The 26,198-nt window shown below is 48.3% G+C and overlaps 2 protein-coding genes across 5 annotated transcripts; both read right to left on the bottom strand.

Annotated features, from left to right (window-relative positions):
* Positions 1-1,359: 1,359 nt before the first annotated feature.
* Positions 1,360-13,369, bottom strand: acvr2ba (activin A receptor type 2Ba). Its single transcript, XM_029147910.3, has 11 exons — positions 12,702-13,369; positions 7,748-7,955; positions 5,983-6,089; positions 5,751-5,899; positions 5,535-5,678; positions 5,311-5,454; positions 5,081-5,229; positions 4,875-4,989; positions 4,661-4,799; positions 4,449-4,579; positions 1,360-4,345 (listed from the first exon to the last, which is right to left on the bottom strand). The coding sequence occupies exons 1-11, from the start codon at positions 12,748-12,750 to the stop codon at positions 4,124-4,126; spliced, it is 1,557 nt and encodes a 518-aa protein (XP_029003743.1). The 5' UTR covers positions 12,751-13,369; the 3' UTR covers positions 1,360-4,123.
* Positions 13,370-19,195: 5,826 nt separating this feature from the next.
* xylb (xylulokinase homolog (H. influenzae)) lies at positions 19,196-26,188 on the bottom strand. 4 transcript variants are annotated; one of them, XM_041070686.2, is made up of 19 exons: positions 25,849-26,180; positions 25,261-25,343; positions 25,117-25,186; positions 24,926-25,006; positions 24,625-24,711; positions 24,425-24,553; positions 24,198-24,263; positions 24,046-24,118; positions 23,822-23,940; positions 23,664-23,745; positions 22,863-22,903; positions 22,669-22,784; positions 21,496-21,611; positions 21,343-21,416; positions 21,129-21,225; positions 20,958-21,016; positions 20,642-20,729; positions 19,819-19,913; positions 19,196-19,589 (listed from the first exon to the last, which is right to left on the bottom strand). In XM_041070686.2, the coding sequence occupies exons 1-19, from the start codon at positions 25,909-25,911 to the stop codon at positions 19,521-19,523; spliced, it is 1,608 nt and encodes a 535-aa protein (XP_040926620.1). In that variant the 5' UTR covers positions 25,912-26,180; the 3' UTR covers positions 19,196-19,520. The 4 variants fall into 4 exon arrangements, 3 of the variants coding, with proteins under 3 accessions (XP_040926620.1, XP_055363673.1, XP_055363674.1); XM_055507698.1 differs by lacking the exon at positions 25,849-26,180 and adding an exon at positions 25,700-25,745; XR_008694325.1 differs by having other exon boundaries at positions 19,536-19,589; positions 20,613-20,729; positions 25,849-26,186.
* Between the last annotated feature and the right edge of the window lie 10 nt (positions 26,189-26,198).

Here is a 26,198-nt window from a genome sequence, read left to right as displayed (position 1 = left end):
TGTGAGTCCAGTCCAGTTTATTGTTCAGATGCACAGCCAGGTACAGTACTAAGAGTCCATTCTCTCAATGTCCATCCCCTGTATGTGCATCGGTGGGATGACAGCACACTGCCGTCTGCGGAAATCTATCACCATCTATTTGGTTTTCTCTGTGTTTATCAGGAGGTGGAGGTGGTTCCGCTGGCACAAAGTTCTGAGTGAGTCCTCTGTGCTCTGCATCATCATCATCGGTGATCAGTCCGACAATCGCAGAGTCGTCAGAGAACCTCTGCAGAACACAGCTGTCCGTGTTGTGTCTGAAGTCCGACGTATAGAGTGAAAGGGGCCAGTACAGTAAAACACTCAAGTGATTGTTTATTGACATTTATTATTTATTATTTATTGAAAACGTTTGCTTAACAGAGTTGTACTAAACTTTAACTGGAAAACACGTTAAAAACTCTTGTAAAACTAAACATTACAGATTCTTTCCAGGAAATTTTAGCTAAAAGTTGGATCAATGGAATTTCTTTGATTCTGGACAGTAGTTGAGTAAGATTCTGTCATTCAGATGAAAAGTCCTCACCTTTAAGGGTTGAAAGGTTCCATCATCTTTGCAGGTGAAGCTACGTTCAGTCTGAGGACAGCTGGCTGAAAACCAAACATTTATTCTCTGATGGACTCATTGTGTGGAGAAGTGAAGGTAGTGAGTCGGTATGAACCCTCGTATGACTCCTCCTCCTCCGTCACAGCTTGTCCCTTTTCCTCCACCCAGCCATCAACACAGACTGGCCTCCTCAGACACAAACGTTTCAACAGCAGGCGGAACTGCTGCGTGAGTATGACTGGGTCACACCTAAAGCCTTAACTTCAGCCCATGTACCACTGCAGCAGGGGGCTCATGTACAAAGGGTACGCACCTTATCCAGGCAAACACTCAGCCGTATCACTGACGGCGTAGATCTGTGACTCCCTCGCTGGGAGGACTTTCCTACAGCTACAGTCTGTGGGTGACCTTATCCCAATTCCATGTTGACCGGGGTGAACAGAGTAGATCCATGCTTTATAGACGTTTGCACATCTGAATTTTCTTCTACTTACACAGCTTTCTGGACTTGGACCTATAATAGCGTAGTAGGATTCCACAAGGTCATGTTGACCTTCTATTCAAACTGCTTAAACTCAATTCTTAGCCTTCTGAGCAACACTTTGCAAATGTAGTGGGTTTAGAGGAGAATAAGGCTTGCAAGTGTCTGACCCCAGAGCACGCCTTCCTCTACACGTAATTAAATCACATTAAAACTAGCTGTACAAACTAGTTCAATGGTGTTTCTAATATTCTGACATCCAGAGTAAAAAATAAAACAAGTTTGTCCAACAGGATTTCAAGGATTTGTTTATTTCCATATACAAAAAAATAAAAGTGATGTGAGCTGGTCTGTTGTGTACGCTGTGTGTCTGTGTGCGTGGCGGAGCTGCACTGACACTAGGACTACATTCATTCATGAACCTGGCACGAAGAGAAGAGCTTTACAAGAGACAAGCGACGCCACACAGACACACATCCAACAGCTCGTCCTCCACAAAGACACCGTTAACGAAGCACACTCCTACTTCAGATAAACATCTACATTCTCAACAGAAGAGTAAAGTAACAGCTTCACATAATGACGATTCATATGTTCACATCTCGTCTTATATTTGTTCTTATACACAGAACAAGGTGGAGTCAGATGAGGTGCTTTCACAGGAATGGCACCAGTTTCTAGCTTTGTCATGCTCATCTGTTTATCGGTGAGTTGGGCTACAAGGCTTACATCATCATTGTCATGGTTCTGAGGACGACTTCATATAGATGGCCGCCTCATTCCTGCCAGTGTGAGCTACACGGGACTCCTGTTTGTCAGCGGAGGAGCATGGGCCTCAACAACAAGCCCGCTCATCGACTCAGAGCGTTTCACCTGTTTCTAGTTCACCGGCCACAGAAGAAGCAGCTTCGCCTGCACAATGACTACAAACCTTCGGCTGATTCTGTCAACATGTGTGAAGGTTATGAGGTAACTATTATATGTTTGCTCTGAATATGGAACAAATAGACTTTGTGTGTTTTTGTTGCCCACAGTCAGGAAAGGCTGATCCTCATTTATACACCAAATAGTAACGTTGAAGGACAGATGCAAATGCCGGTGCTGCTGGTAAATAGACCACATTGAAAATTGTAGATGAGGTACTGTAGGTTCTAAAGGTCCCTACAGGGACCTGGTTCTGAGTCAGTTGGGTCACTGAACCATAGAGATCAAGCCTGGACATGCGGAAAACAATAAGACGCACGTTTAAAAGAGTCTGTGTCACCCTGATGCAAACTATGGTGGAATAGAGCAGAAGGAAACAGAGAACAAATGACTGGATGAGTGGAAGACGAGTGGAGGAAGTCCAGCCCTGTCCATGTACAAAGAGCTGGGACCCGGCAGCAACATCAATTCTTCAATTAAAGAGTAAAAAAAGAATTATCACAATACTATGTTACTACAGGTGTCAACACAACTAAGAAAATATAAGAGAACTAAGACGTAGAAAAGTCTGAGGTATCAGTGGTACTGAGGTGACCCGTGGTTCATGAGCAGTTCTGCTTTAAACAACTCTTCTGAGTTGTGTATATAATGCACCAAAAGTAAAACATCAAAAAGGAAAATACAGAAATAGATTTATCTTTGAGTAATAATCATCTTCATCACCAGCAGCATCATCATCATCATCGACATTCACTGTTTCATGGCCTCAAAGACGGAATAACACAAACAGAAGTGACGTTGAGCGGTTTCCATAGCAACTGAGAGATGCCCTGGGTTTGGTCCCGTTGAAGGAGGAAAATCAAACGGGTGTTTTCAAAGCTATTGCTGCTGCTTCCCCTTCTCTTTAGACACAAAAACTGAAGAAGCACAAGCTGCCACAGGTTCTGGACTGGTAAGTGTTCCTGAGGTGTTTCTATCCGCTGAGCTCCACGTAACAGTGGCAATAATCTGAACGTTGATGTTTGACAGACTTTGTTCCAATCAGGTCCGATTTATTCACGAACAGTGTCGAGAGAGAAAATGAATCAGAGCAGGCTTAACTCAGCATGAGAGGTGACCTTTGACCCCTGCAAACAGCACAGCGTGAAGACCAAATTCATTTTACCAAACCGACGCCGAGTGGAGTTAAGTCAAAAGGTCAAAGGTCACAGGTACTTGTTTCCAGGTAATAGTAAAAACAATTAGCTCGTACAGTAGAAAATCTAAATAAAAAGTCACATGATGTGACTCGCACACACTGACCTGAATGCATACATCCCTCCATGCACTGTTTGGAGAGTAACGCATGTCGCCCGTTTGGGGTTCAGGACAGATGGAAGGAGTTGAAGCCTCCGTCCACCAACCCCCAACCTGTGCAGACCTGGTTACCTGAGAAGGTTTCTGAGCCAACCAGAATACTGTGGTTGAGCAGCATGCAAGAGGTTTCCCTCCTTGGTCCTGAAAACCAATCTCACTTGACTTCTATCAGTCTACAACCTCAAATTATAACAGCTGACCCAAAACACAGAGGAAGCACGTTCACCGTACAACTGGCTTCTGGTTCTCTCTGCCTGCCTTCATTCCTTCCCATCCGTTTGGATACAACCCGTTGGATCCGAAGGTTTGTTGTGTGAAGAGCGAGTAGGTCACGAAAGAAAAGAGAAAACATGAATATTGGAAATGTTTCAACATTTGATGAATAACAGTCACCGTGTTCGTACGCGGGTTTGCAGCATCATTTAAAGAAACATCTTCCCAGGGACCTGGTGGTTGCTAGGAGATGGCAGACGGAAGAATGCATAAGGGAAATGTTAAAAAATTTGCGAGTAACGAAAGCTGTCGCTGAGGTACCTTGTGAGCATTCACTGAGTCCGTGTCGGGTTTAATAGTTATAAAAACACTCAGTTTAAAAAAAAACAAAAGAGCCAAATGACTCGATGGCGGGAAAACGGAAGGAAATGAGGATGTACGCTGGTAAGATTGGTCCAAAAAGGACCAAACATGGAGAAAGAGTCCTAGAGACAGAGCAGCAGCTGCTTCATCAGATCCACTGAGAAAAATGATGCATCAGTCTGTTTCCACAGGCTTCCTCCTCATGTACTGGACTCTTTGGGTGGAAGGTCCACGTTGGTTACCATAGTAACGGGTTGCACCGTGGACACCAGCAGGGCGTGGCGGTCAGAGGTAGGCGGAGCGATGGTAGTGGTGAGGCGGCGGACCTGGGAGATCCGCTCCTCTACACAGCCGGCTGACAGCCGGGCCTCGGCGTCGTGGTCCCAGCACTCCTCCACCGTCTCACAGACCAGAGCCAGACCCTGAACACAACAGACAGCCACGGCCACCTCAGAGCTACTCCACCCAAACTTAACTGCAACGATTAGCGAGTTAATTAGGAACTCAAAGAGTGGATGGACTCACGCTGTGTTTGAGCCAGAGATCTTTGAAGCTCGGCCTCATCTTTTTGTGGACTATGACGTCCTGCAGGTCCTCCAGCGATGGGTGCTGACCCACCTCCTCCTCAAACGGCAGCATGTACTCGTCCACCGGACCTGAACACATGGCAGACGCAGGTGTAAAGCTCTGGTTCTGTTCTGAGCTCCTAGCGATGGCTCGCCCGAGCTGTGCATTACCGTCTGCAGCCTTGCAGCGGGACACCAGCTCCCACAGAACCAGGCCCAGGGCGTACATGTCGATCCGGAGGAAGGAATCTCGCTGGAAGTTGATGGCTCCTTCTAAAACCTCCGGAGCCATGTATCGCCTGGTTCCTACCTGCAGGCACACGACCCAACAGATCATTTAGCCTCTGACCGAGGAACCTTTCAGAGCCTGGGGCCAACAGCTCACCTGCCCGTGCGTCTCTCCAGGTGGTTTCCCGGGCTCGAAGCAAACAGCGAGTCCAAAGTCCCCGATCACAGCTGTGAGGTCAGAGCGCAACATGATGTTCTTACTCTTGAAATCCCTGAAACACAGACAAAGAGAGATTAAGATAGTCAGCTGGGCCGAGGAAACAGAACCACCAGAACCCTGTGGTCAGATCAGTGACTCGGCACCTGTGAGCGATGGCTGGTTTGGGTCCGTGGTCTTTCTGCCGAGGGACGTCCTCGTGAAGGTACGCCAGCCCGCGGGCCATGGACTCAGCTATGTGGCACAGCTCAGACCAGCTGACCACGTTCCCCTTCAGGAAGTCTGTGAGAGAGCCCTGCAGAGGCACCACACACCAGCATGTCTGTTAGCCAACGGGGTGTGTGGGGTGCGGATGGAGCCCCGCCCCCTTCCTCACCCTGTCGTGGAACTCTGTGATGAGCCACAGCTCGGCCTCCAGGTGACTTCCTCGCTTCTCTGCAGCGATGAAGCGCAGGATGTTCTCGTGCCTCATACCGGGAGTCATGAACACGTCGCGCTCGTTCTGCCACGACTCTTTGTTCTATAGACAGGGATGAACGGCTTTGATTAGCAAACGTGGAACCCTGTGGAGACGTGCCCTCTTTGTCTCTGTGCCTTTACCTGCACGGGGAAGATCTTCACAGCCACGTATTCGTTTATCATCTGAGCTTTCCACACGCAGCCGAAGCGCCCCCTGGCCTTCACCTCCAGCAACTGCAGGGGCTTGAGTCCCAGCAGGGGGGAGGCGGGAGCCGGGCCGAGATCCTGCAGGAAACAGACTGGCATTGAGCTCTTTCCTACAACTCCCGACCCTAAAGATCCCGTGTGTTCGTGTACCTCGGTGACGTCCACGTGTCCGTACGGAGGCTTGCGGTGCCGGTACATCCAGACCGCCGCCAGCAGAACCGCACACAGCAGGGTGACGGGCAGGAGACAGTAGATCATCACATTCAACACAGCGACACCGGGGGGTGGGGCTTTGATCACTGACACACCAGTTAGTACAACACACAGTGTGTTAGATCGACACACACAAACTGAAGTCAGACGGCAAACATGACTCACTCACGTGGTTCGTTGGCATCAGGAAGGTGTGTGAAGCGCTCATTGCAGAAGTTTCCCTCACAGCAGCAAAAGAAAACCTGAGGATTCTCCTCCGTGGCCACACACTCCTGACTGAGAGACCACAACACGGCTTAGACCCGGGTCGCGTCCACTCAATGCACAGTGAATGAGTGGGTGGAATCAGGACACAGAGGAACAAAATTATGTGAAAACGTGTGAAGACATACAAACTAGTTGATCTATGAAACGTGTGTTTGAAGCAGGAACAAAAGCCAACAAGTTCCTCATATGGAGTCAAACGGAAAAAAGGACACAGGTCTGGTACCTTCACTACTGATCGGATCTGCCGTGTCCGTCTCTACGCCAGTAAATGTGTGTTTCATCTCTGATTCCTCTTCCTGAGTCATTTCAGGAAGACAAGCACACAAACCCAAACCTCCTCATCGTAATGTTACTACTATTTATTCCTCTGACTGATGCTCATCTGTCGTTCCTGCTCTCTAACGAGCTGAGAGGAGCCAAGAGTGGAGCCGTCAATCAAGCCGGGTCTAGGGAACTGCAAGCATCACGGCAGTAATCTGGAAACTGTGGTACTTGACCTACATAGCTGGTTTCATCTGATGCCACAGGGAAACTGTGACATGTGCAGAGTGGAGTCGGTGAGAAGCCTCTGGTTCTGTTCATCTCTAAAGATTAGCTGTCAGAAACATCATCTCATACGGACTCGGCGTCACCAGCTGAAGCTAAAACGTGAGCGATGAAAACAAGGACTCACAGCAGCTCCAGACCACATGACTGTAGCTTCACATGTGCAGGATGGAAAAGGTCAACAACCTGCCCATCAGCCTGTGACAGAGTGAATGCGTGGAAGAGTGACTGTAAATGAGTGAAAAAGTGACTGTGTGACAGATTGTGAGTGAGTGAATGAGTGACAGACTGTGAGAGAGTGATTGTAAATGAGTGACTGTGACTGAGTGACAGAGTGACTGAATGAGTAACAGTGTGACTTTGATTATGAAAAAGTGTGACTGTGAATGAGTGGGAGAGTGACTGTGTGACAGAGTGACTGTGAGACAGTGAATGAGTGATTGCATGACTGTGACAGGGTGATTGTGACTGAAGTAAAAAAGTGACTGTGACAGAGTGACATTGAGTGACAGACTGTGACAAACTGTGACAGGGTGACTGTCAATTTATCACTCATTTGCTGTCACACGGTGACATAGTGAAAGTGACAAAGTGACTGTGAATGAGTGATAGAGTGACTGTGAATGAGTGACAGAGTGACAGTGATCGTGAATGAGTGAGAGAGTTGAGTGAAAGTGATTGAGTGAAAGTGAAAAAGTGACTTTTACTGAGTGACACTGAATGAGTGACGGACTGTGACAAACTGACAGAGTGACAGTGAAGGAGTGACAAAAGTGACTGAGGGACACAGTGATAGTGAAAGTGAAAAAGTGACGGTGACAGATAGAGCTGTGAAAACGAATCCACAAATCGATAATAATCAATGACGAAAATTGATCGATAATGATTTGCCGTTATCGATGAGTCGGGCTGCTCATTTAAAATAACTGCAAAATAACGCAGCTGCTGGCGAAATGCGGGAGAAAACAAACCAAACCTGATTTTTTTGACCCGATTAATTGAAAAAAAAAATTAATTAATTATTAGATTAGATTATTAGATTATTAGATTAATCAATTATCGAAATTGAAAGTGACAGAGTGACAGACTGTGACTGAGTGACACTGAATGAGTGCTGGTACCGGTCGTAGCAGTTGAAGTCGTCCAGCCAGCAGCCCTTCTTCACCAGCTCGATGGAACCTGAGATGTTCCTCCAGGAGGCGTAGCAGTGGGAGCGCTTGTCGCTGTCACCCTCGCAGCGCTCCACCCCGCTCCGGTTCGTCTTCTCCAACTCGTAGTTTACATTGTAGTACAGACATTCTCTGGTGTCGACCTCCCCATGGCCCAGTCCTGCACACAAACACACAGAGTTAGACGACAGTGATGCTGAACTGATACAGAACCAGGTTCAATGAGACTGGGACCACTTCCTGCTGAGCAGCTGAGCTCCTTCTCTTCGTTCTCCATCCATCTGTCCTCCGTTTCACCCCTGAACTCTCCTTATCCTCCCTGCTCCTCCCCTTGCGAATAACCTACACTAACAAATAAACAGGGGGTTCACACTGGGAAGGAAGCGTGTGTGAGAGCAGCTCCTGACTTTCTTTGGGAGTTATGGAGGCCAGATGTGACCTTTGACCTCACTGCTCATATGAGAAAGAGGTCATCGGGTGTGAAAACAACACAGACCCAACATGTTCATCTGCTTATTTTGAATGTTCTTTGTTACTACAGTTACCAGGTATAGTGAAACTCTTGTCTGAACAGTCTCCAGAAAAATCTCATTCATCCTGAAGTCATAACTGATCAAGCTGAAAGACACTACATGAAAACACAAAACATCAGAGCAAACATAGAATTTAATCAAGAAAGAAAAGAAAGAAAGTGAAGCGTAAACACACAGAGTGGGTTTGGCAGCTTCGAATGTGACAGATGTTACAGCCAATCTGTGCATTAAGTGTTGCTAGGCAACACGAAATGTGGGAGCACACGCTACCCCATCTCAGCCTCTCAGCAGTAGAGTAGTACAGCCAAATACTACTACTACTACTACTACTACTACTACATGACCCGAGGGCAAGCAGCACAGAAAACAATGACCTCATCACTGAACCAACACACTTCTACCCAGCCACCACACACTGCTCATCAGCAACTCTCCTGACAGTTGTGTCGTCATGGTAACAATAGTAAACCCAGTTTAGTAAAATCATGAAATAGACTAATATAACTTGTGGTTTTCTTTCTGTAACTACCGCTTTTACAACATGTGGGTCACTACCACAGGCCAGTCAGTGGTAGTAGCTACTTGACTTGAGCTGTGACACAAACTGTGTCACAACACACGGTGCACAAAGAGTTCTCTAGAACTCGGCCTCATCAGTATTCTAGAGGCCGACCTTGGTCGCTATGGAGACGTGTGAGATAATGGGCCAGGCAGCTGTCAGCGTGTGTTGACATTTAGCCCAACTTCTCCTTTAATTAAAATTTGAGCAGTGCAACAGAAAGTTCAGAATGGGCCAAACGGACTGAGACTCACTCACTGTTCATCTCAACACGCACGCTTTTACAGTACACGCACCTGTCAGCCTGCAAAAGCTGGTGTCTGAGCAGTGCAGCACTTAAGGAGCTAAAGTAGTCAACTGGTCCCGCTTACTGGAACCAGAACCTGGTTCTTGTGTTTTTTTTCACTCAAACATTTATTTATGCGGAATGTTAGCATTAAAGTCCGTTTCTTTAACTGTTAACTACCCCATGTCCTGCAGAGGGGGCTGTTGGACCAGCTACCAACCAGTTGTGAACGTGTGCATGGTCAGGTCACTACTCGAGTCAGGAGTTTTCATCAACATCTACAAACCATCCAACCATTTGTCAGGCGCGCGTTTCCATGGCAACGGCCCTGCGGCGACCTGCGAGGGTGACACAGGAGGCAGAGACATAACGTGTGATACGACGGAGGAAAGGTCAGACATCTCTCACACTCTGCTGGGCCGGTGCCATTCTTAGTGTGACCTCTGCGAGCCCTCACAGGCTTGTCTCAAGCGGTGACGAAGCAGAACCCAACCCCGACTCTGAACCAGCACCCGCCACCTTCTACTGCTGACACATGCACCTGAGGCCCCTGAACAAAGCCTCTATGAGAGAGTAAACAAGCTGCTTCGTCGTTAAGGCATCGAGGACGTCACCATCACCTGCTACATGTCAGGCCGGATTTCATAAGAGACTCGCGCTCGTGTCGGGCTCTGATTTGAGAACAAGCAAATTAAGTCAAATCTAAAGTTTCAATCAGCAAAATAAACCAGTGTAACCTGAAAGCTAGCGGTGTGCTTGTGTTTTTATTCTAAAACACTGATTTGATTTTGTAGAGAAACAGCTGCAGTTTGGTTTTGACCCCAGCCAGAAAGTCTTTCACACGCACCTTCCAGCTGCAGAAACACATTAACATGTCTATACAGCCAGCGTGTGAGAAAGTGTGACCTCCGACCTCTTGTGTTTCCTGATGATATGGAAACAATCGTGGGTGAAATGCAAATGTCCCCAAGTGTCTGTGCATTACTTTATCATGCAAAATGACCACATACGAATTATTAAGAGGCTTTGTTTGGTCCAGACGAAGGGATCAGGGGTTACACACAGGCATCTGGCAGGCCAAGAGAGCGCGTGCACACACTGTGCACGCACACAACTCGCTACGGCTCAAACATCAGCGGTCCCTGACGCTCTTTGCCGGTCTTAGTCAGAGAAAACCGGGGGGTGAACTTTTGCTTTGCCCGTGTGTGATCTCTCTCTCTCTCTCTCCCATGCACACGCACACGCGCACGCATACGCACACACACGTCAAAGACGAGCACTCATCCTTAACTCAGTGTGAGTCAGACGGCAGCAGCCTGAGCTGGTGAACAGATGGAGACAATAAAATTACAGCTTTGTGATCAGATAGCAGGACGTCAGAGCTTGAATGGGTTCTGCCCTCGTCGAGACCTTGACCCGTGAGCTCTGGATCTGGAGAAGTCCCAACAATGTTCAACATCCTCATTGTTTCAGGTCCTAAGCAAACAATAAAAACGCTGCTGTTGTCCTTGGGTCCAGCTGCTGCTGATCCAGGGCCAACAGGAAGCCCACTGCTTGTCTGGAGGACCCGGTGCTACAGACTGCACCATGGGTCCAATTCACTCACTCACGCAGGTCGGGGAGCAGCCGATGGTGGCCAGGTGAGCGGCTCCCGCCAGACTCATGGCAGCGGATCAGTCATTTCTCTGCTTCTGCAGGAAGCAGTGTGTGTGTGTGTGTGTGTGTGTGTGTGTGTGTGTGTGTGTGTGTGTGTGTGTGAAGGGGGGGGGGGGTTACCACCTTCTCAAGATAGGCCCCATCTGTTACCACAGGGATTCAAAATCTAAAATGAGTTCATAGTTGTTGTCTGGGCCTCTGCACACAAATGATCCACTGGATTCTGGAGCGGTTCAAAAAGTGGACCAACACTTTTAGATTGTTTTAAAACGTCAGACTGACTGATGACCTCATTCCCTCATCCTCTACCTGTGTTTCCAGCTGTGAATAAGTGCGAGGCAGGGTCCTCTGGACGGGTCACAGGCCGTCGACCACTCACTACAGGTGTTCACATGTACTGGAGAGGAACCAGGAGACACGGGGATCATGGAACCAGGAACCCAAAACCCTGGACCTTCACGCTGTTGTAAATGAGCTCCATTACTCAGATTTTGTGTTCTGTGCAGTAAAGTGCTGCTCTGAGTAAACAGCTCTGCCCAGTTTGCCAACGACGACGGCCCAGAAACCCAGTTGTACAGTCATCAGACCGAGCTGAAGCCATAAGCTGTGAACACACAACCCGGACACAAAACCCTTCTATGATCGCGTGTAGAAAACCAAAGTGGGTCGCCGTTGTTGAAACTGTACAACCTTTGAACAACACAGTTCTGCAGGTGAGCCCTGCAGAACTGTGTTGGTGCAGGGTCCAACTGCCTCAGCTGGAGTCTGCTCCTGCCCAGGTTCACGGTTCTCCATCTGAAAGAACCCGGGTCGCTGAGCTACAGCTGAGAGTCACAGCTGCCCCATGTCTCACATAGCATCAGCCCAGAAGGTTCTGAACTAGGAGTGTGTTCAAGTTTGGATCAGAATGTCATAATCGCCGGATGACCAGGAAACAGGTCACCTCTGTTGATAAACAAAGGTCCGTTTCCTAGAAAGTCGGACAGCCGTTATTTAAACAGGACCGTTTCCAAAACACACACTGGGCTTAACAACTTGGATTTTGGACCATCTTGTGAACAGAGACAAGGTTTAGATTCAGTGCGCCACAGGCAGAACTAAGCGGAACCAGAACCAGAGTCAGCGTGTGCTCCAAACACGTGACACTTACTGACGCTCAGTGCACGAGAAAGTGAGCCCACGGAACCTGCGTCAGGTGAGAAACCTTTCACACCTGTCCATCAACACGTGACGTCACCACCTCACTCGAACATCATCCTCCCATACGCGTGCGTGTGGGCTCTCTACCGCGAGCACACGTGACCGAGCAGCCGATTCATTCATTCAGCCGTAGTAGTAAAATGCGCGCTCTCGCTCCCTTGGAGCGTGTGCATGTGGTGGGATGGAGAGAGGACTAGAGAAAAGAAGGAGCCGGTTATCGATTATCGATCCGCCCGCGCAGCTCAGCAGACAATGGAGGGACGCACGAAGACAGGCGCGCGCGCACACGCACCGGTGACGGGGTGAAAACGATGTGACTGAACAACGAAGCTGTTCATTCAGACCCAGTTACAAACCACCCGGTCCGAACACCTGGGAGCATTCTCATATTGACCAGAGTCCGGATCTGAGCCCGGTACGAACCCGTTTCGCATCCTCGCCTTGACGGGAAAGCGCCACTAAAACGTAAAGAGGAGCTCAGTCCGGTCCAGTCAGTCAGAACCTGTGCAGAGTTCTGCTCATAGATAAACTCCGGGTCACGTCCCACGAGAACCTACAACAAAGCGCGTGTACGGACCGGGTCTCCGCTCAATCCGCCTGCAGCCAGTGGCTGTGGTTCGGTGCTGGTGCTGGTGCTGGTGCTGCAACCCGCACAAACACAAGCCCGCTTACCTGCACACAAAGTTCCCAGCAGAAGTGCAGGGAGCCAGGACACACTCATGCCGCCTCTAGTCGGAGGCGGCCGCCGCTGCGCCGCCGCTTCTGGTCCCGCTGTTCCGCCGAATCTCCTCCAACATTTAAGACAAGTTGGAGGCGACGCTGCGTGAATCCGCGACCCGCAGCCAGGCCCGGGCTGAGCAGAGCAGAGCAGCTCCGTCCGCTGGGCTTTGTGTGGTGTAGTAGTCCAGCAGCGCCCCCCTCCTCCACCCCCTCCACCTCCTGCTCCCGAACGGCTCTTCCCGGCGGTTCCGGAGCCGTGCGAGGCGCACAGGCGGTCGCTCGCAGCCGCAGACGCTGCTCCACGCAGCCACAGCAGTTCAAGGTGTCACGGCCGCAGACCTGCGCTCCTCCGCACGCTCCCCTCGCTCCCCCCGGCTCTCTCCGCCGTCTCGTCCTCTCTGTGGTCGGAGCTGATGGGACTCGCAGGTGGAGGAAGTGTCAAGTTGCTGCCGCTGTAGCCGCTTCCTCTTTCAAAATAAAGCGTCTGGGAGCGAGGTCACCTGAAAAAACAGTGACATGTCAGAGCAAGATAGAAGCCGTAACAAGCCACAAGTTTCCAGCTTAAGCATTGACAGTAGTGATCACTGTAGTAGAAAATGGTTAAATGGAATCTGTGCTGTGCATCTGCATTTGCCAGAATCGGTCCAGATCGGTTTCCATGGAGCTCTATTGTTAGTGATAAGCTATGGCCTGGACGACGAGGCTCATTGGATCTGCATAAAAACTAATGAATTGATCATAAAAGCACGAGAACACTGGATTCTCAGCGCCCGTCCAAGTGGAACAATGGTGCTATTATTTTGATAATTCTGGCAGGAAGTGTCATCTTTTAATTTGAAGAGCTGGACAGCGTTCTGTGCAGCGGAGCTGAACTGAGTCCAAAATGGCTGCTGGGGGAGAGAGAGAGAGAGAGAGAGAGAGAGAGAGAAGGGGGGGGGGGGGGGGGGGGGGGGGGGGGTAATAGAAGGGGGAGGACCCGGATGTTTTAAAACAAATAATACAGAGGCAGGAATGTGATGACCGTGTGTAACACATGCAAATACTATTCACATCAGCACCAGCGACAACAGAGGCATGATGGATAATCAATACATCTGAGAAAGAAGACTTTTAAAAACAGAAAACAAATAAAAACGATCTTATATTAATGCTACATACGTTGCAAAATAAAAGTCAGTAAATCAGTAAAAAGCTTTAACTGAGAAGCTGCACCATTTTCAGGTTAAAGGTGGCCAGAAGAAATTAACAGGGCCCAATCGTTGCCCCTTCATTTAAACTGGTAAGCAGGTCCAGTCTGCTGCAGTTCTGCTCCTTAGTTTGAGGACTAGGTGGTTCTGTAACCAGCCCGATTCGCATCTGTGGAGGTTCCTCTGTCACATGATGTTACATAAGTTCAGACCAGATGCAGACATGAAGCAGACAGCTGTGTTATTCTTGGCTCCAGATCAAACACGCATCCAGAACCAGAGCGAGTGTGAACACAGCTCTGCACACACACACTCATACATATGCAACAGTACCAAAGCAGAGCAGCATTCGGGTTCCGGCAGCACAGTCGGCTCCACGGTCTCGTCATTGATCCATCACCCACACACTTGACAGTGTGAGCGCTGCTGGGTCGGCCCATCTGTCTGCAGCTCAGTGTGGAGCAGAACCATCCATCAATCACAAGCTACATATAGAAACAAGATGTCACAGTGAGACGTGCTCCAGAGGTTCTGCTGGTGCTGCTCGGCTCTGAGGCCTACACCAGCACCAGTGTGTGAGTATTCACAGAATTGAAAGTTTCAGTCCAGACTGAACTTAAATTTCTTCACATTATGACTTTACACCTGAAGGGTCAAAATGTTCACACTTGTGATTACCCTGCTTTCAACAGTACTTAAAGAACCAGAACCAGTACCAAGACAGTACTGACCTAGTGGATCCATTCTGGAAGTCACATCTGATAGGTAGAACCTGTGTTTGGGCTGTTCTGCATCCAGACACTGGAACCTGATGAACAAACAGACGTTGAACGAGTCAGATCAGGTCGCTGCAGAGGGAACCGGTTCCTCCGCTTGGCTCGGTCCAGGGTGATATGAGGTGAGTCCATCAACTCAGCCCCGCCTCACTCACCTCCATCAACCTAAAAGAGATGAAGGACACACACACTGAGCTGTGCTGTTGGAGTCAGACGGAGCATTATGGGCCCAGCTGATGATTGGACCATCAGGCTGTCCGCTATGAACAGTCAGAGTTCTAACGGAACGGGTCTGTTTGTATTTTCCAATTTAACAGCAGCTAACTAATGCAAGCAAAGGCGGTTCCGTTTCAGTCACTTGTTAGGTTGTTCCTGCTGCATGCGTAACTCTGTCTGGTTCTGGTTCTGCTTCCTATACGGGAGAAGCATGTTTTGGTCAGGTGGGGCAGGTGCAGGTTCCGCCGTGCTGGTGATGTTGCATCAGTTTGATCCGTGACCAGAATCAGCAGAGTCTGAGCCAAGCTGATCACTAATGCATGAACCCGCTCCTGATGGATGAGTGTGAGATGTAGACAGAGAACATCAGATGAATCTTCACCAGATTGGACCAGACCCGATGGAGATGTGGTCTGAGATCCAGGTTACCTCCAGCAGAACTGGGCTAAGCTGAATTACACTCTCTCTGTACATGCTATATCTCGGTGTCATGAATCCAGGCTGAGTCAGAACCATACGTTGGTGCTGTCTGGATCAGAGCCGAGCCCAACTAAACATTTGTCAAAGAGTCGATCTTCACTGAGCATAAAAAACGTGAGGCTGCATTGGTCCTAACGACCTGTTGGAGTGAGAACCATCGGATCAGCTGATCTCCTGCTCTGACCTGATTCCTGGCAGGAACCTGCTGTTTCCTGTGAATTTTAATGTGAAGCCGCTTAATGAAGCGCTGCATGATGGGAGACCTCCTGCTAGGAGCGCCATCACGCTGCAGACATGACTTATACTGCTTCTATAAAAGGACCCAGCTCCTGGTTCTGGACCCAGTCGGAGCTGGTGGACACTCAGCACAAGGAGTGTGAGCGTGATCTAACGAATCCTCCGTCCTGGTGACGACATCAGCTGACGCGTCTCATTAGACCCGATGCCTGCAGCAGCTCCGGATGTAAAGCAATGAAGACATGAAAGATGACGCCCGCTTAGAAACATCAATATGTGAGTGAGTGACCTTCAGGTGATGAAACGATCTAAACTCTGATTACATAGAATATTCAGTGAGCCGTCGCTGCCTTTACAAACACTGGCACAGAGCGACGTTGGAGCTGCTGGTGTGAGACGATCCCTTTAGTTAGAACTGATCCTGACAGTACAGGTTCTGAGGTACCAAGGTACCAGCCTGTGTCACACATCGACCAAAGTGACACCATTTGACTCTGAAAACACCAAAGCTTTGGAAGGAAAATGACTCATAACCCCAGACCTCGTGCTCCCACAGAACCACCGCCGTGTGCAGCTCGTGCATCGCAGAACAGGTCACTGCAGACTTCTGGTCCTGTAAACCGGTTCTGGTGCTCACGCCTAGGTCAGCTTGGGTAAACAGATGTGAGGCCTCATCTTCATCTTCGTCATCACCAGTTCCACTACAACTGACAAAGAAATACTGCATTCACAACATGAAACTGTGTTACTGAACTTTAATACATAAAGTTAGAAAAAATCCCACACACTTGTACTGTGTGTGTTAAATAGTTTCACATTCAACACCTTTAGCAGCTGGCACTGTTTCTTTTCCAGTGCTTTTTTGATGTATTGTGCGTTCGTTTCAGCTGACTCATTTGGGGTGTTTTTATCGTTGACTAATTTACTTTGAACACCACCATTCGTCCAATTAAAATACTGCATAAGCAGAGGGAATATTTTTGCTCTTCTCCTCCAGTGCTTTCAGAGATATGTCAGTTGAATGTGGCGCACAGTGTTAACAATTGCTTCAGTTTTTGTACAAGCGCTTGAAAATTTTTGCACTGTTATCTGTTTTGTACTGTAGCAAAAGTCGAATCCTGGACGTTTTCTGAGATTTAGAAATCCTGGCCGGACACATTGTTTAGTTGCAAAAAGAGGACATATGGTCGCCCTCACACCGTGTGTCCTAAAGCCTGTTACAGTTGGTATTGTAACATAAAGCATTCTGGGTAACGATGCCACACTATTAGATCAGTTCCACCTTAAGAGTGTTGGACATTTTTAATTGGACACACATGGACTGCGTGTTAGCATCATAGCGACATGCTAATGAGGCTCACAAGCTGCAGCAGACAACGCCTCGCGTGATGACAGGGACGAAGGCGGACAAAGCAAACCTCTAATAACTACTATTATCATCACAGCCGAGCGCTGAGGACGGAGGAGACAACAAAGACACAGAGGCGGCAGCACTGTGCTGGCATCGCACTGACATGGTGGAGGATGCAGAGCGCCGGGGGCCACCTTCCTGGTGGAGACCCAACCCTGAAGCAAAAGGGAAGGGACGCACAGCCATGACAGCACAAGGGTCACCTCCACCTGAACCCTGAGTCCAGTCAGCTTTTACTGCTGACGTCACCTTTTCTCCAGGAGTCATAAACTGTTGCAGAGTTTATCGGGTGAAGTGAAAAAGTTTTGGTGAAGCAGGCAGCAGCTTGGATTTAAGGAGCCCTGGTTTATTGTTATTAATATATATACACAGAGCTGGTGTAGGGCATTAAAAAACTGAACATGGCTTTGACACCCCCACAGCCTGCAGCAGTGCATTCTGGGACATCAAGCTTAATTAACCATAGGCTGACCCTGCTCCTCCTTTTGTGTTTGACAGACGTCTTCCACCTAATTAGACCATCACCCCATGATCAATCAGCATCAGCCTTAATTGGACAAACAAATAAGTTCATCAACTTCATTCATTGGGTCCTGATTGGCTGAATTAGCAGCCGGCGCTGTAGGTGGCGTGTTCGGCGTAAGGGCGATCCTCTCAGTTCAGACGCTGAAGGTCGGAGGCCGCGGATTCACAGGAAAGAGGCTCTAAGGAACACATGTGTCACTCAATGACCACTCAGTCCTTTTGGGATCGACACAAACAAAAACACGAGGCTTCACCGTTCAGCTCTGTCGTCAGATCAGTGTAGACGCAGGACACCAGTCAGGCTCCTGGTTGGACTCGGCTCAGATGGACCGGTACCTGCTGCAGCAGCCTCTGCCTACATAGTGGAAATAACAACTGTCCACCGCTTTCCTGCACTTACTTCAGAGCGACTGTCTTCTCTGTGACCCAGAATAGATCAGTTAAAATCATGACAAAATTTTTAAAGCTCCAGCTCCAGATATGTTATGTTTAAGTCATTTGTCACCAAGTAAACAAAACAAACATCCTTTAATTGTGGTTTTACTTTGAAGCAGCCACGCTCAGCTGTTGGAAGCCAGTTCTTTAGTTTCAGTGTGAACCTTCTTGCTTGAAGCTGCAGGTCTGGCTGCTTTGTTGTCAACAGATGCTCTCTGCTTTATTTCTGCAGTAAAGACGTCACAGATGCAAATAAGCTGTTTTCATTCATGATGAATTCTTGTGCTCTGTGGGAGAAAACAACACCTCTCCTCTCCTGCATGTTAAAACGGAGTCCAACAGAACCAGGATGATGAGACCGAAGGAGTGGAGATGTAAATCACTGTGTGGATCAACCAACCAACCGCACGGCTGACGTCACCAATCTTCTCCTTGTGATGAAGCGACAGCTGATGTCTGAGAGTCTGCTCACACTCAGTGATGGGACGTTCATGGCTCGTCATGAATCACAGCAACGGCACATAAACACAGAAGGCGTCTGATGAGCAGCATCAGCTTCACTGGCTGTGTCACCTGAGGACAGTCTGAGCTCAGCTCTGCAGCGGTCGTCTCCTCATGCGAACCTTCCTCCACCTCTGATGATCTGACGTCATGAGTCTAATGGCAGCAGACAATAATAATCTGTGAGGGCAGATGAGGTTGGGGCTTAGTGTGAGTGAATTTATCAGTGCGGTGACACACACTCAGTAATATCTAACATTCCAACAGCACCTGGCGAATGACGTCCTTGGTTCGTTTGTTTGGCTTCCCCTCCCTCCCCAGCTGGTGGAAGCAGATGCCCGTCCACGCTGAACCCTCTGCAGACGGACTCCTGAAGGACTCATTGATCTGCTGAAGGACTCCCTGCTCTGCTGGAGGACTTTATGTGGTTTCTATAAAGCTGAGTTTGGCCTTTGTGTAAACAGATTCTATTAATGCAAAAAATGCTGAGACGTTATTGTCCAGTGTGTAACAATCATCAGGCATTTGTATTTGCATCAACCTCAGACCCTCAGCTTCCTCCTCCTTCCTCTGAACAGCTGCTAGAAACACGTTTCACACCAACATCATACAGTAGAACCGCTCAGAAACCCCGCAGTGCCAGAGCTTGACAGACAGAACATGACATTATGACGACAGTCACATTATTCACTTGTATTTTTTATTAATTACTGGAAGGAGCCTGGAGCCTGCAGGCAATCATGACTTAGACAAAGACATTTATTCATCAGTCACATATAAACGTTTAATTAGTTTTGTTTTCTTTCACCAGGTGAAAAATACATCAAGTCATAACCACATTTAAGCTGTGGTCAGTTCAGGGTTGAATCAGTCAAGCTTCAGAACCAGTAACGGGTTTATGACGTTGGGCCGTTGACTCAGGTTCCAACTGGAGTTTACATTTGATTTAACCAGCACTGGTCAACATTCAGCACACTGCTGTTGGGGACACACTGGCTGTGGATCAGCTGTGCGTCCACTGCAGGACCGTCTCCTCCAGTTGTCCATAGCGCTTCAGCATTTTGTCATACACCTGGAACACAAACAGGATAGAGTTGTGTTTGACATCAGCTGAGTTCTAAAGAGAATAAAGCACAGAACTTAAGCTTGTGGTTCATTGTTTAATTCAAGGAACTTCACTGAACCTAAAGTTGCATCAGAATAATTGCATGAGGAGACAGGGAGTAACCCAAAGGCTTCTCCTGGCTCCTCCCATTTAGATGATACTACAGTTACACCACTCTGTGTGTGTGTGTCCGTACCTGGGCTGCTGTGGGATGTGGCCTGACCACCAGTTGTGGTTCTGGTGCATGTTTCACCACATCAAAAAAAGAACCTCCAGATTCTGTCACCAGGCCTGAAAACACACAACATCAGAGCACTGAGTTTCTGAGTCTAGAATCCATTCATCTCCATCATTAACCAGATGTGGCTGTGGTTTTGTCATTGACCAATCACTGATCACTGAGCCGTAATGGCAGCCGATTGGTGACCAATCAGAGGCTCAGGAGCCATCCACTGGTCATTGCTTAAGGACCTGCGTCATAAGCTGTCAGTACCCACACAGGTCAGCTCAGGACTACTGCATTACCCACGCAGAGCATTTTGGGAGCGGTGCCCAGTGTTTTCAGCCATGATGCTGAACGGACAGACGGACACACACCAGATCAGTGTGTGTGTTATTGATCACACAGAGAAATTAAAGCATGGCAGCAGCAGACATCATTACCGCTCTAAAGCTCGTTACCCACAGTAACAGCTGGATCGATGACACAGCCACTAGCTAAACATCTGAACGTGTCTGGACCGCTTCACAGTCGGAAGATGATCTGATCAGGACGACTTTATCTACATTCATTCAAACATCTTGTCCTTGTTCTGTTTCCTTCCTCAAGTCTTTCCTTCGCTGCTTAGACTCAAACCTTCTTTTACTCTACTGTTAATTATTTTTCACTGCCTTGTTTCCCCATTTGTCTCTTTCCTTACTTCTTATTTCCCACACCTGACTGTAAAAGTGGTAAAGAATACCCCTTCTTGATAATAGAATACAGCATACATGCTTTTGCTCAGTACTGCTGTATCTACCGTGCAGGGCTCTGTAGGCTGATCCCAGGCAGGCCGAGTTGGACAGGTCCATGGTGTAGACTGGAGCGCCGAACACGTCTGACAGAACCTGACACACACAGAACAGTGGATGAAGCAAACAGAACCAGCTCTCCAGTTCTCGTCACTCGTCTGTTCTTTACCGTTTTTCCCTCCCAAAGTAAAGTAAGCTGTCTATAGCCGTCTATAGAATTAATGTTTTAACCCTTTTACAACTTGAAGGTTAAAGGTTCTCCTGCATTTTTAAATCATCATCTTTGGTCTCAGGTCACTATCAAGGATCAGACCAACGACTGACCTGCAGAATCTCTTTGTTACATGAAGCTCCTCCAGTGGCCAGAACCCTGGTCCCTGGAACTGGAACCAGAACACAGCTGTGAAGAACTGTATCAGCTCAACCAGACTAGGTCAAACAGTGACCAAAGACAAAGCCTTTACCATCTCCCACTTAAATACAACCAGGTCTTACTGATGCTGTACCCCAGGCGCTCAGCGTGGAGTCTCCTGGACAGGAACTGACCCTCCACCAGAGCCCGAACCTCCGCCTCAGGACTCAGCGAGGACACCTGCAGCACCAGGACAAGAGAAAACTCAGGTAAGAAAACTGAGACAGGTAAGACTGGTGATCTCTCAGCCCAAGCACACGCTATCTTGTTTTTGAGTGTTAATGTCTCTCCACCGACCTCATTGTCATCTTTGTCAAATCGATGAATTCCGATAGCAGGAGGTGTGATTTCCATGGTGTCAAAATAAAAGCCTGAAAACACAACAGACAGATAATCAGAAACAAAAGAAGGAAGAAGAGGAGAGAAACCTGGAACAAAACAAAGCTTCACCAATGTTCCCGTTGTTTCCCAGCACTGTGTTTGTCAGAGCAGCAGAGAACGCTTCCCATGATCCTCCAGCACACTGGTTCCTGATGCGCTCCCTTGTCAGAGATCCGTTCTTAAAGCTGTGGATGAAAACACACATCCACATTAGCCTAGAGGTGCTACGAGGTCAGAGCGTAGCTGACAGAGCCTTTCATTGTTCACTTCCTTCCTCCTCCTCAGCAGTGTTGTGTTAACACATTGTCTCTGAGGCTCAGACCAACGTGTTACTTGATGGTAGAGGTTTGTGTAGTTTCGTTATCTCAGACTAGTAGGTGTTGGATCCCTTTCCAGGCTCCAAGTCAGAAACACGCTGGAGGTGTAAATGGTGAAACTGCAGCCGCAAACAGACAAAATGCTTCTTAGTCTTGGTTGCCGAGTGAAATCAATAACGCTGAGGGTGGTGCTGAGGAGGGGGGCCTGGTCTCGGTGGGGTTTAACTTTCACAGCCTCTGGCCAGGCTCCAGGTCAAACATCCATCTCCTCCTCGTTCGCTGATCGCTCTCTGCACAGAGGTTTCCTCCTTTCTGCTTTCACTCTTTCGCTGCCTTTGACACAATATATATTGTTTAACCATATAAAAATATGAATAATCTTTACAGAGATTATTAATAATTAATTTAGTCCTACAAACGTGTGTTATTCTTTAGGTTTAATGTAAGAAATGTAATGTAAGGAAAGAAAGTTGGGAACAAAACTAAAATGCTTCTCTCTTAGCTGCTCTTCCTAATATTATGGTTCTGTTCACACTTAGTTAACATTCAGTATGTTTGACAAATACTTTGACATTTCAGAAAATGTTGAGTCAATAGGATCCTGGTATTTCTGTTGGTTGCCTGGCAACCGGTCTCAGGTGGGGGGTAATGTGACACTAGTAGCAACCCTCCAAATGGATAAAAGATGGTTCTGGTAGGTGGACTGAGTTTGGGTTGGACCAGGATGCTAAGCTAAGCTAAACAGGCTAAACTAGGCCCGATGATGACACTGGTATAGTTACCAGAACAACAGATGCATCCACTACAATGTCCAGTCTGGTTATTGTGTGTCTGAGTGTGTCTAAGTGGCAGCAGGTTAAGAAATGTCCAGAACAAACCCACGGCTCTGATCTGGCCTCAGTCAGGTTCTGGTTTGCAGACGTACCACAGCAGAGCCATGTAAGCCTGCCAGTCCACGGGGTTGCAGAAGACATGACCCTCCAGTGCCGGACAAGGCTGCTGCACCCACAGAAACACCGTATCACTGGTACCAAGGCTCACCTGAATGTACATACAGACCCAGTCAGACACGCACCACAACCACGATGAATAAAACTGTGTATATGTGAATGGACTCACAGCGATGTCTCCCGGCTGCAGCCTCATTCCTGCCAGCGACGCTGAGGAGCACAATGCACATGTTTAAGGCTTAAACCTGGCTCAGCTGGGTTCTGGACCTGAACTGATGCTGGGCCCTGGAGGCTTTACTGTGTATAGACCAGCTGGACTGGCTCAGGCTCAGAGCAGTTGTGTTGTGTTAATTTCTTTATCTATTCTGGTAGTTGTCTTTATGTGCTCGGCCTTCAGGAACTAGGTGAAGCCGGTTCTTTCATGAAAACACAAACACATACATTTATGGACGAGAAAAAAATCAATGCTGCTCTTAAGCCAGAATCTTTGTTGTGTTTTAAAGGTTGACTTCACACAGATACGAAGAGCTTTAATGTTGGTATTTAGACCTCCAGGGATTTTCAGTAGCTCCACAGACGCGGCTTAATGCAAACTGGAGTTTTACAAAGGCCTCTGCTGTGGAGAGGCCAATGAATCAAGTTACTGACAGGACACACGTCAGGTGACGACACCATCAACATCAGGATTCAGTCCTTCACATGAGAAATGAGAGCAAAACAAACAGAACCAACACTAATTGGACCAAACACATTAAACCAAACTTCCAGGTTTTGCAGAGATGATTTCTAATAGTTAAACAGACTGATCAGTCTAACATGCAGCACAACAGTACCGCCATGTGTTTATATGCTGCAACTACAGCCCGGCACACACTGGCAGTGACACAAGCTTTAAATGGCCACACAGTAAAAGAAGCATAGAACGCATGGTTTCTAAAACCCAGAGCTCATTTCTGGCCTGAGTCTTTACCTGGGTTGTCTCCAGTGAAGGCGACCACTCTGCAGCTCTCGGAGAAACCGTATCGATCCACAAAGTAGGACGACACCGAACCCTGCAGATAGAACAGAACAATTAAAGCTATGGCTCAGATTGGTCACCATGTGTCAGCCGGGACGGACCCAACTTACCAGTACAGATGTGGAGGGCAGGGGATCTCCCAGTAGTCGGGCGAGATGAGGGGCTGTGGCTTCCAGACAGATCTCAGACCAGTTCCTGGTTCTGATGTCCAACAAATTCATCCCAGAACCTGTACAATCACTCATTAGTTAATGCAACACATGGTTGGGGAGTCTGCTTAATCAGAATCTGTAGAACTACAGCACAAAGTATAAAAGTCTTCTGGCTTCTGTACCATCACTGTAGTCGATGGCGGCGTAGAGGCCGAGGAACAGAGAAGCTGCAAAGCTGCTGACCAGCGAGATCCTCTACAAACACACGTGAAGTTAAAGCAGAGGTTTTCTGCCAATTCGGGCTCAAAGGTCACAGCAAAGCTCCCGGGCTGACCTCAGTCTCCTGGTACTGCTCGGGTCGGGTCTGTCGCACTTTGCTGATTTGGTTTCCAGTGAAACGCTGCAGAAAAATACAGATTCACCCTGGATCAATTCAATTTTATTCTGACATCACAGATTATTATCAGTGAGCATTTAATTGATTTTATTTTAGGTCAATCAGTCTGAATGATGAGATAAACAGACTGAAAGGTAGTCGGTCGATCAGACCGGCGGACTGACCTCGTAGGCTCTGGACCCGGTGATCTCAGACAGTCTCAGGGCTCCTCCTGCTGCCGCCTGCAGGTCCTGACACTGCTGCTTGCTGCTGGAGTCCATCCACACAGGAGAGTCGGACACGGAGTAGCTGTTCTGTTACCACGACAACAGGTCAGAGGTCAAGCTGTCACTCGGGGAACATCACGGTGGACAAACACTCATACCTGAAGCTGATGGAACAGATCCTGGTTCGGGTCGAGCCGGCTCAGAGTCTCAGAGGCGCCTCTCTTCCAGTAAACGCTGCCGTGTTGCTGAGAAACAAACAGTTTCCACCGGACAGTTTTTACTGTTCCTTCATATTTGTGAATTCTGCTGAAGCTAAACCAGACAGAGAAACGTCTCATTCACAGCTGTGGATACCAGATCCTTCCCACACAGACAGACTGCAGCTTACGGACACCATGAATATCACTTCACAGTTAAGTAGGATTTGTGAGCGTGGCTAGAAGACGTCCTGTGTCTCACCTGCCCGCTGCCCGACAGTGCTCGGACCCGGGAGAAGTCAAACCCCGCCCCCCTCATCTTTTCCAGTAGCAGGTCCAGAGCCTGAAAATGGTCACAAACAGCCAATCACATCCAGCCTGACAGCACAGGTGATTGGTCAGAGGTCAGAGGACGGGCCGCTGCTAAACCACAACAGGGAAACATCTACTCACCTTGACCCACATCAGGACAGGGGAGGTGACGGTCAGTCTGTCTGAGTGGATGTGAACTCCTCCCTGAGTCCTGCACAAGAGAAGCCCATCTTCTGAGTGCTCTGCTCTGTATCACTAGCAGGACAATCTGCAGATGAACGTTACCTGAACTCCGGCAGCTCAGTGTCAAACTGGACGTTGTCCTGGTGAACAACATCCAGGTTTCCATCGATCGCCAGAACCTTCAGCTGCAGAAGAACCAAGGGCAGGTTACAGCAGCACACCACACATGTCACATGTCATTTCATTTCATTTGGCCTTTACTGGAGTATTTGGAGCATGCTGCTGTAGCTGATTCTGATGACGTCATCAGCTGGAAGCAGATAAAGAGTAAATCCTGCTGAATGACACGTTCGGCCTGAAGTAGTTGTTTTATTGTTTGCATTGTTTTTGGGCCCGTTCTGTGCTTTTACTTGCCCCAGTACCGTGTGTACTCAGGGCAGTGACTGTCAGCGGGTCCAGAGTCCAGCGAAGAACCGCTGCCCCGCAACACTCAAACCGACTCGGTTGAAACACAGTCATTATCACCGTCAAATCAAACTACCTGCACAAACTCCTCAAAAACAAACAGTCCGCCGCCTGCTTCTTCCGCTCATGCGCGAAAACGTCACATCTCTACGTGCACGTAACCTCGACGTGACGCACGTCACCAATGCGTGCGTGCAGAGGAACAGGTGAGGTGCTGTGTTTTACCTGCTGGGTGCTGAAGTCGAAGCCCAGGTAGACATGGGAAGTGGTGCCCTGCTCAGCGGCCATGAGGAAGGAACTGACCACGGAGGGGCGGGGCTAAACATATAAAGAGACCTGAACACTGTGACGTCACTGACACGTTTCATCAAGACGTGATTAACGTAAAAGGTAGCTTTCTTGTTTTTTGTATTAATTTAATCTGCTTTATCTGTATTTCTCATCTTCACACCTCCATTCTGTTGAAAAGTTCAAAACAGTATGACGTTTCATATTCAAGATATTTTGATGAATTGTATTTTTGTCATGGAAAACTGAAGCGACGCCTCTTAGCACCTGGTTCCAGGTTTACCTGT

Source organism: Betta splendens, chromosome 4 (assembly GCF_900634795.4).
Source record: "Betta splendens chromosome 4, fBetSpl5.4, whole genome shotgun sequence".
In the NCBI taxonomy this organism is placed as follows: domain Eukaryota; kingdom Metazoa; phylum Chordata; class Actinopteri; order Anabantiformes; family Osphronemidae; genus Betta; species Betta splendens.
The sequence above is the reverse complement of the archived record's forward strand: the minus strand, read 5'-3'. Positions and strand labels throughout refer to the sequence as shown.

Excerpts from the sequence above, each read along its gene's own strand:
- acvr2ba (XM_029147910.3), bottom strand. The coding sequence starts at position 12,750 with ATGAGTGTGTCCTGGCTCCCTGCACTTCTGCTGGGAACTTTGTGTGCA. Across the intron at positions 7,956-12,701 it reads GCTGGGAACTTTGTGTGCAG|GACTGGGCCATGGGGAGGTC; the intron begins GTAAGCGGGCTT and ends GTTTGTGTGCAG. Across the intron at positions 4,990-5,080 it reads AAACCAGCCATCGCTCACAG|GGATTTCAAGAGTAAGAACA; the intron begins GTGCCGAGTCAC and ends TCTGTGTTTCAG.
- xylb (XM_041070686.2), bottom strand. The coding sequence starts at position 25,911 with ATGGCCGCTGAGCAGGGCACCACTTCCCATGTCTACCTGGGCTTCGAC. Across the intron at positions 25,187-25,260 it reads ACTGAGCTGCCGGAGTTCAG|GACTCAGGGAGGAGTTCACA; the intron begins GTAACGTTCATC and ends TCTCTTGTGCAG. Across the intron at positions 21,017-21,128 it reads GCGCCTGGGGTACAGCATCA|TTCCAGGGACCAGGGTTCTG; the intron begins GTAAGACCTGGT and ends TTCTGGTTCCAG.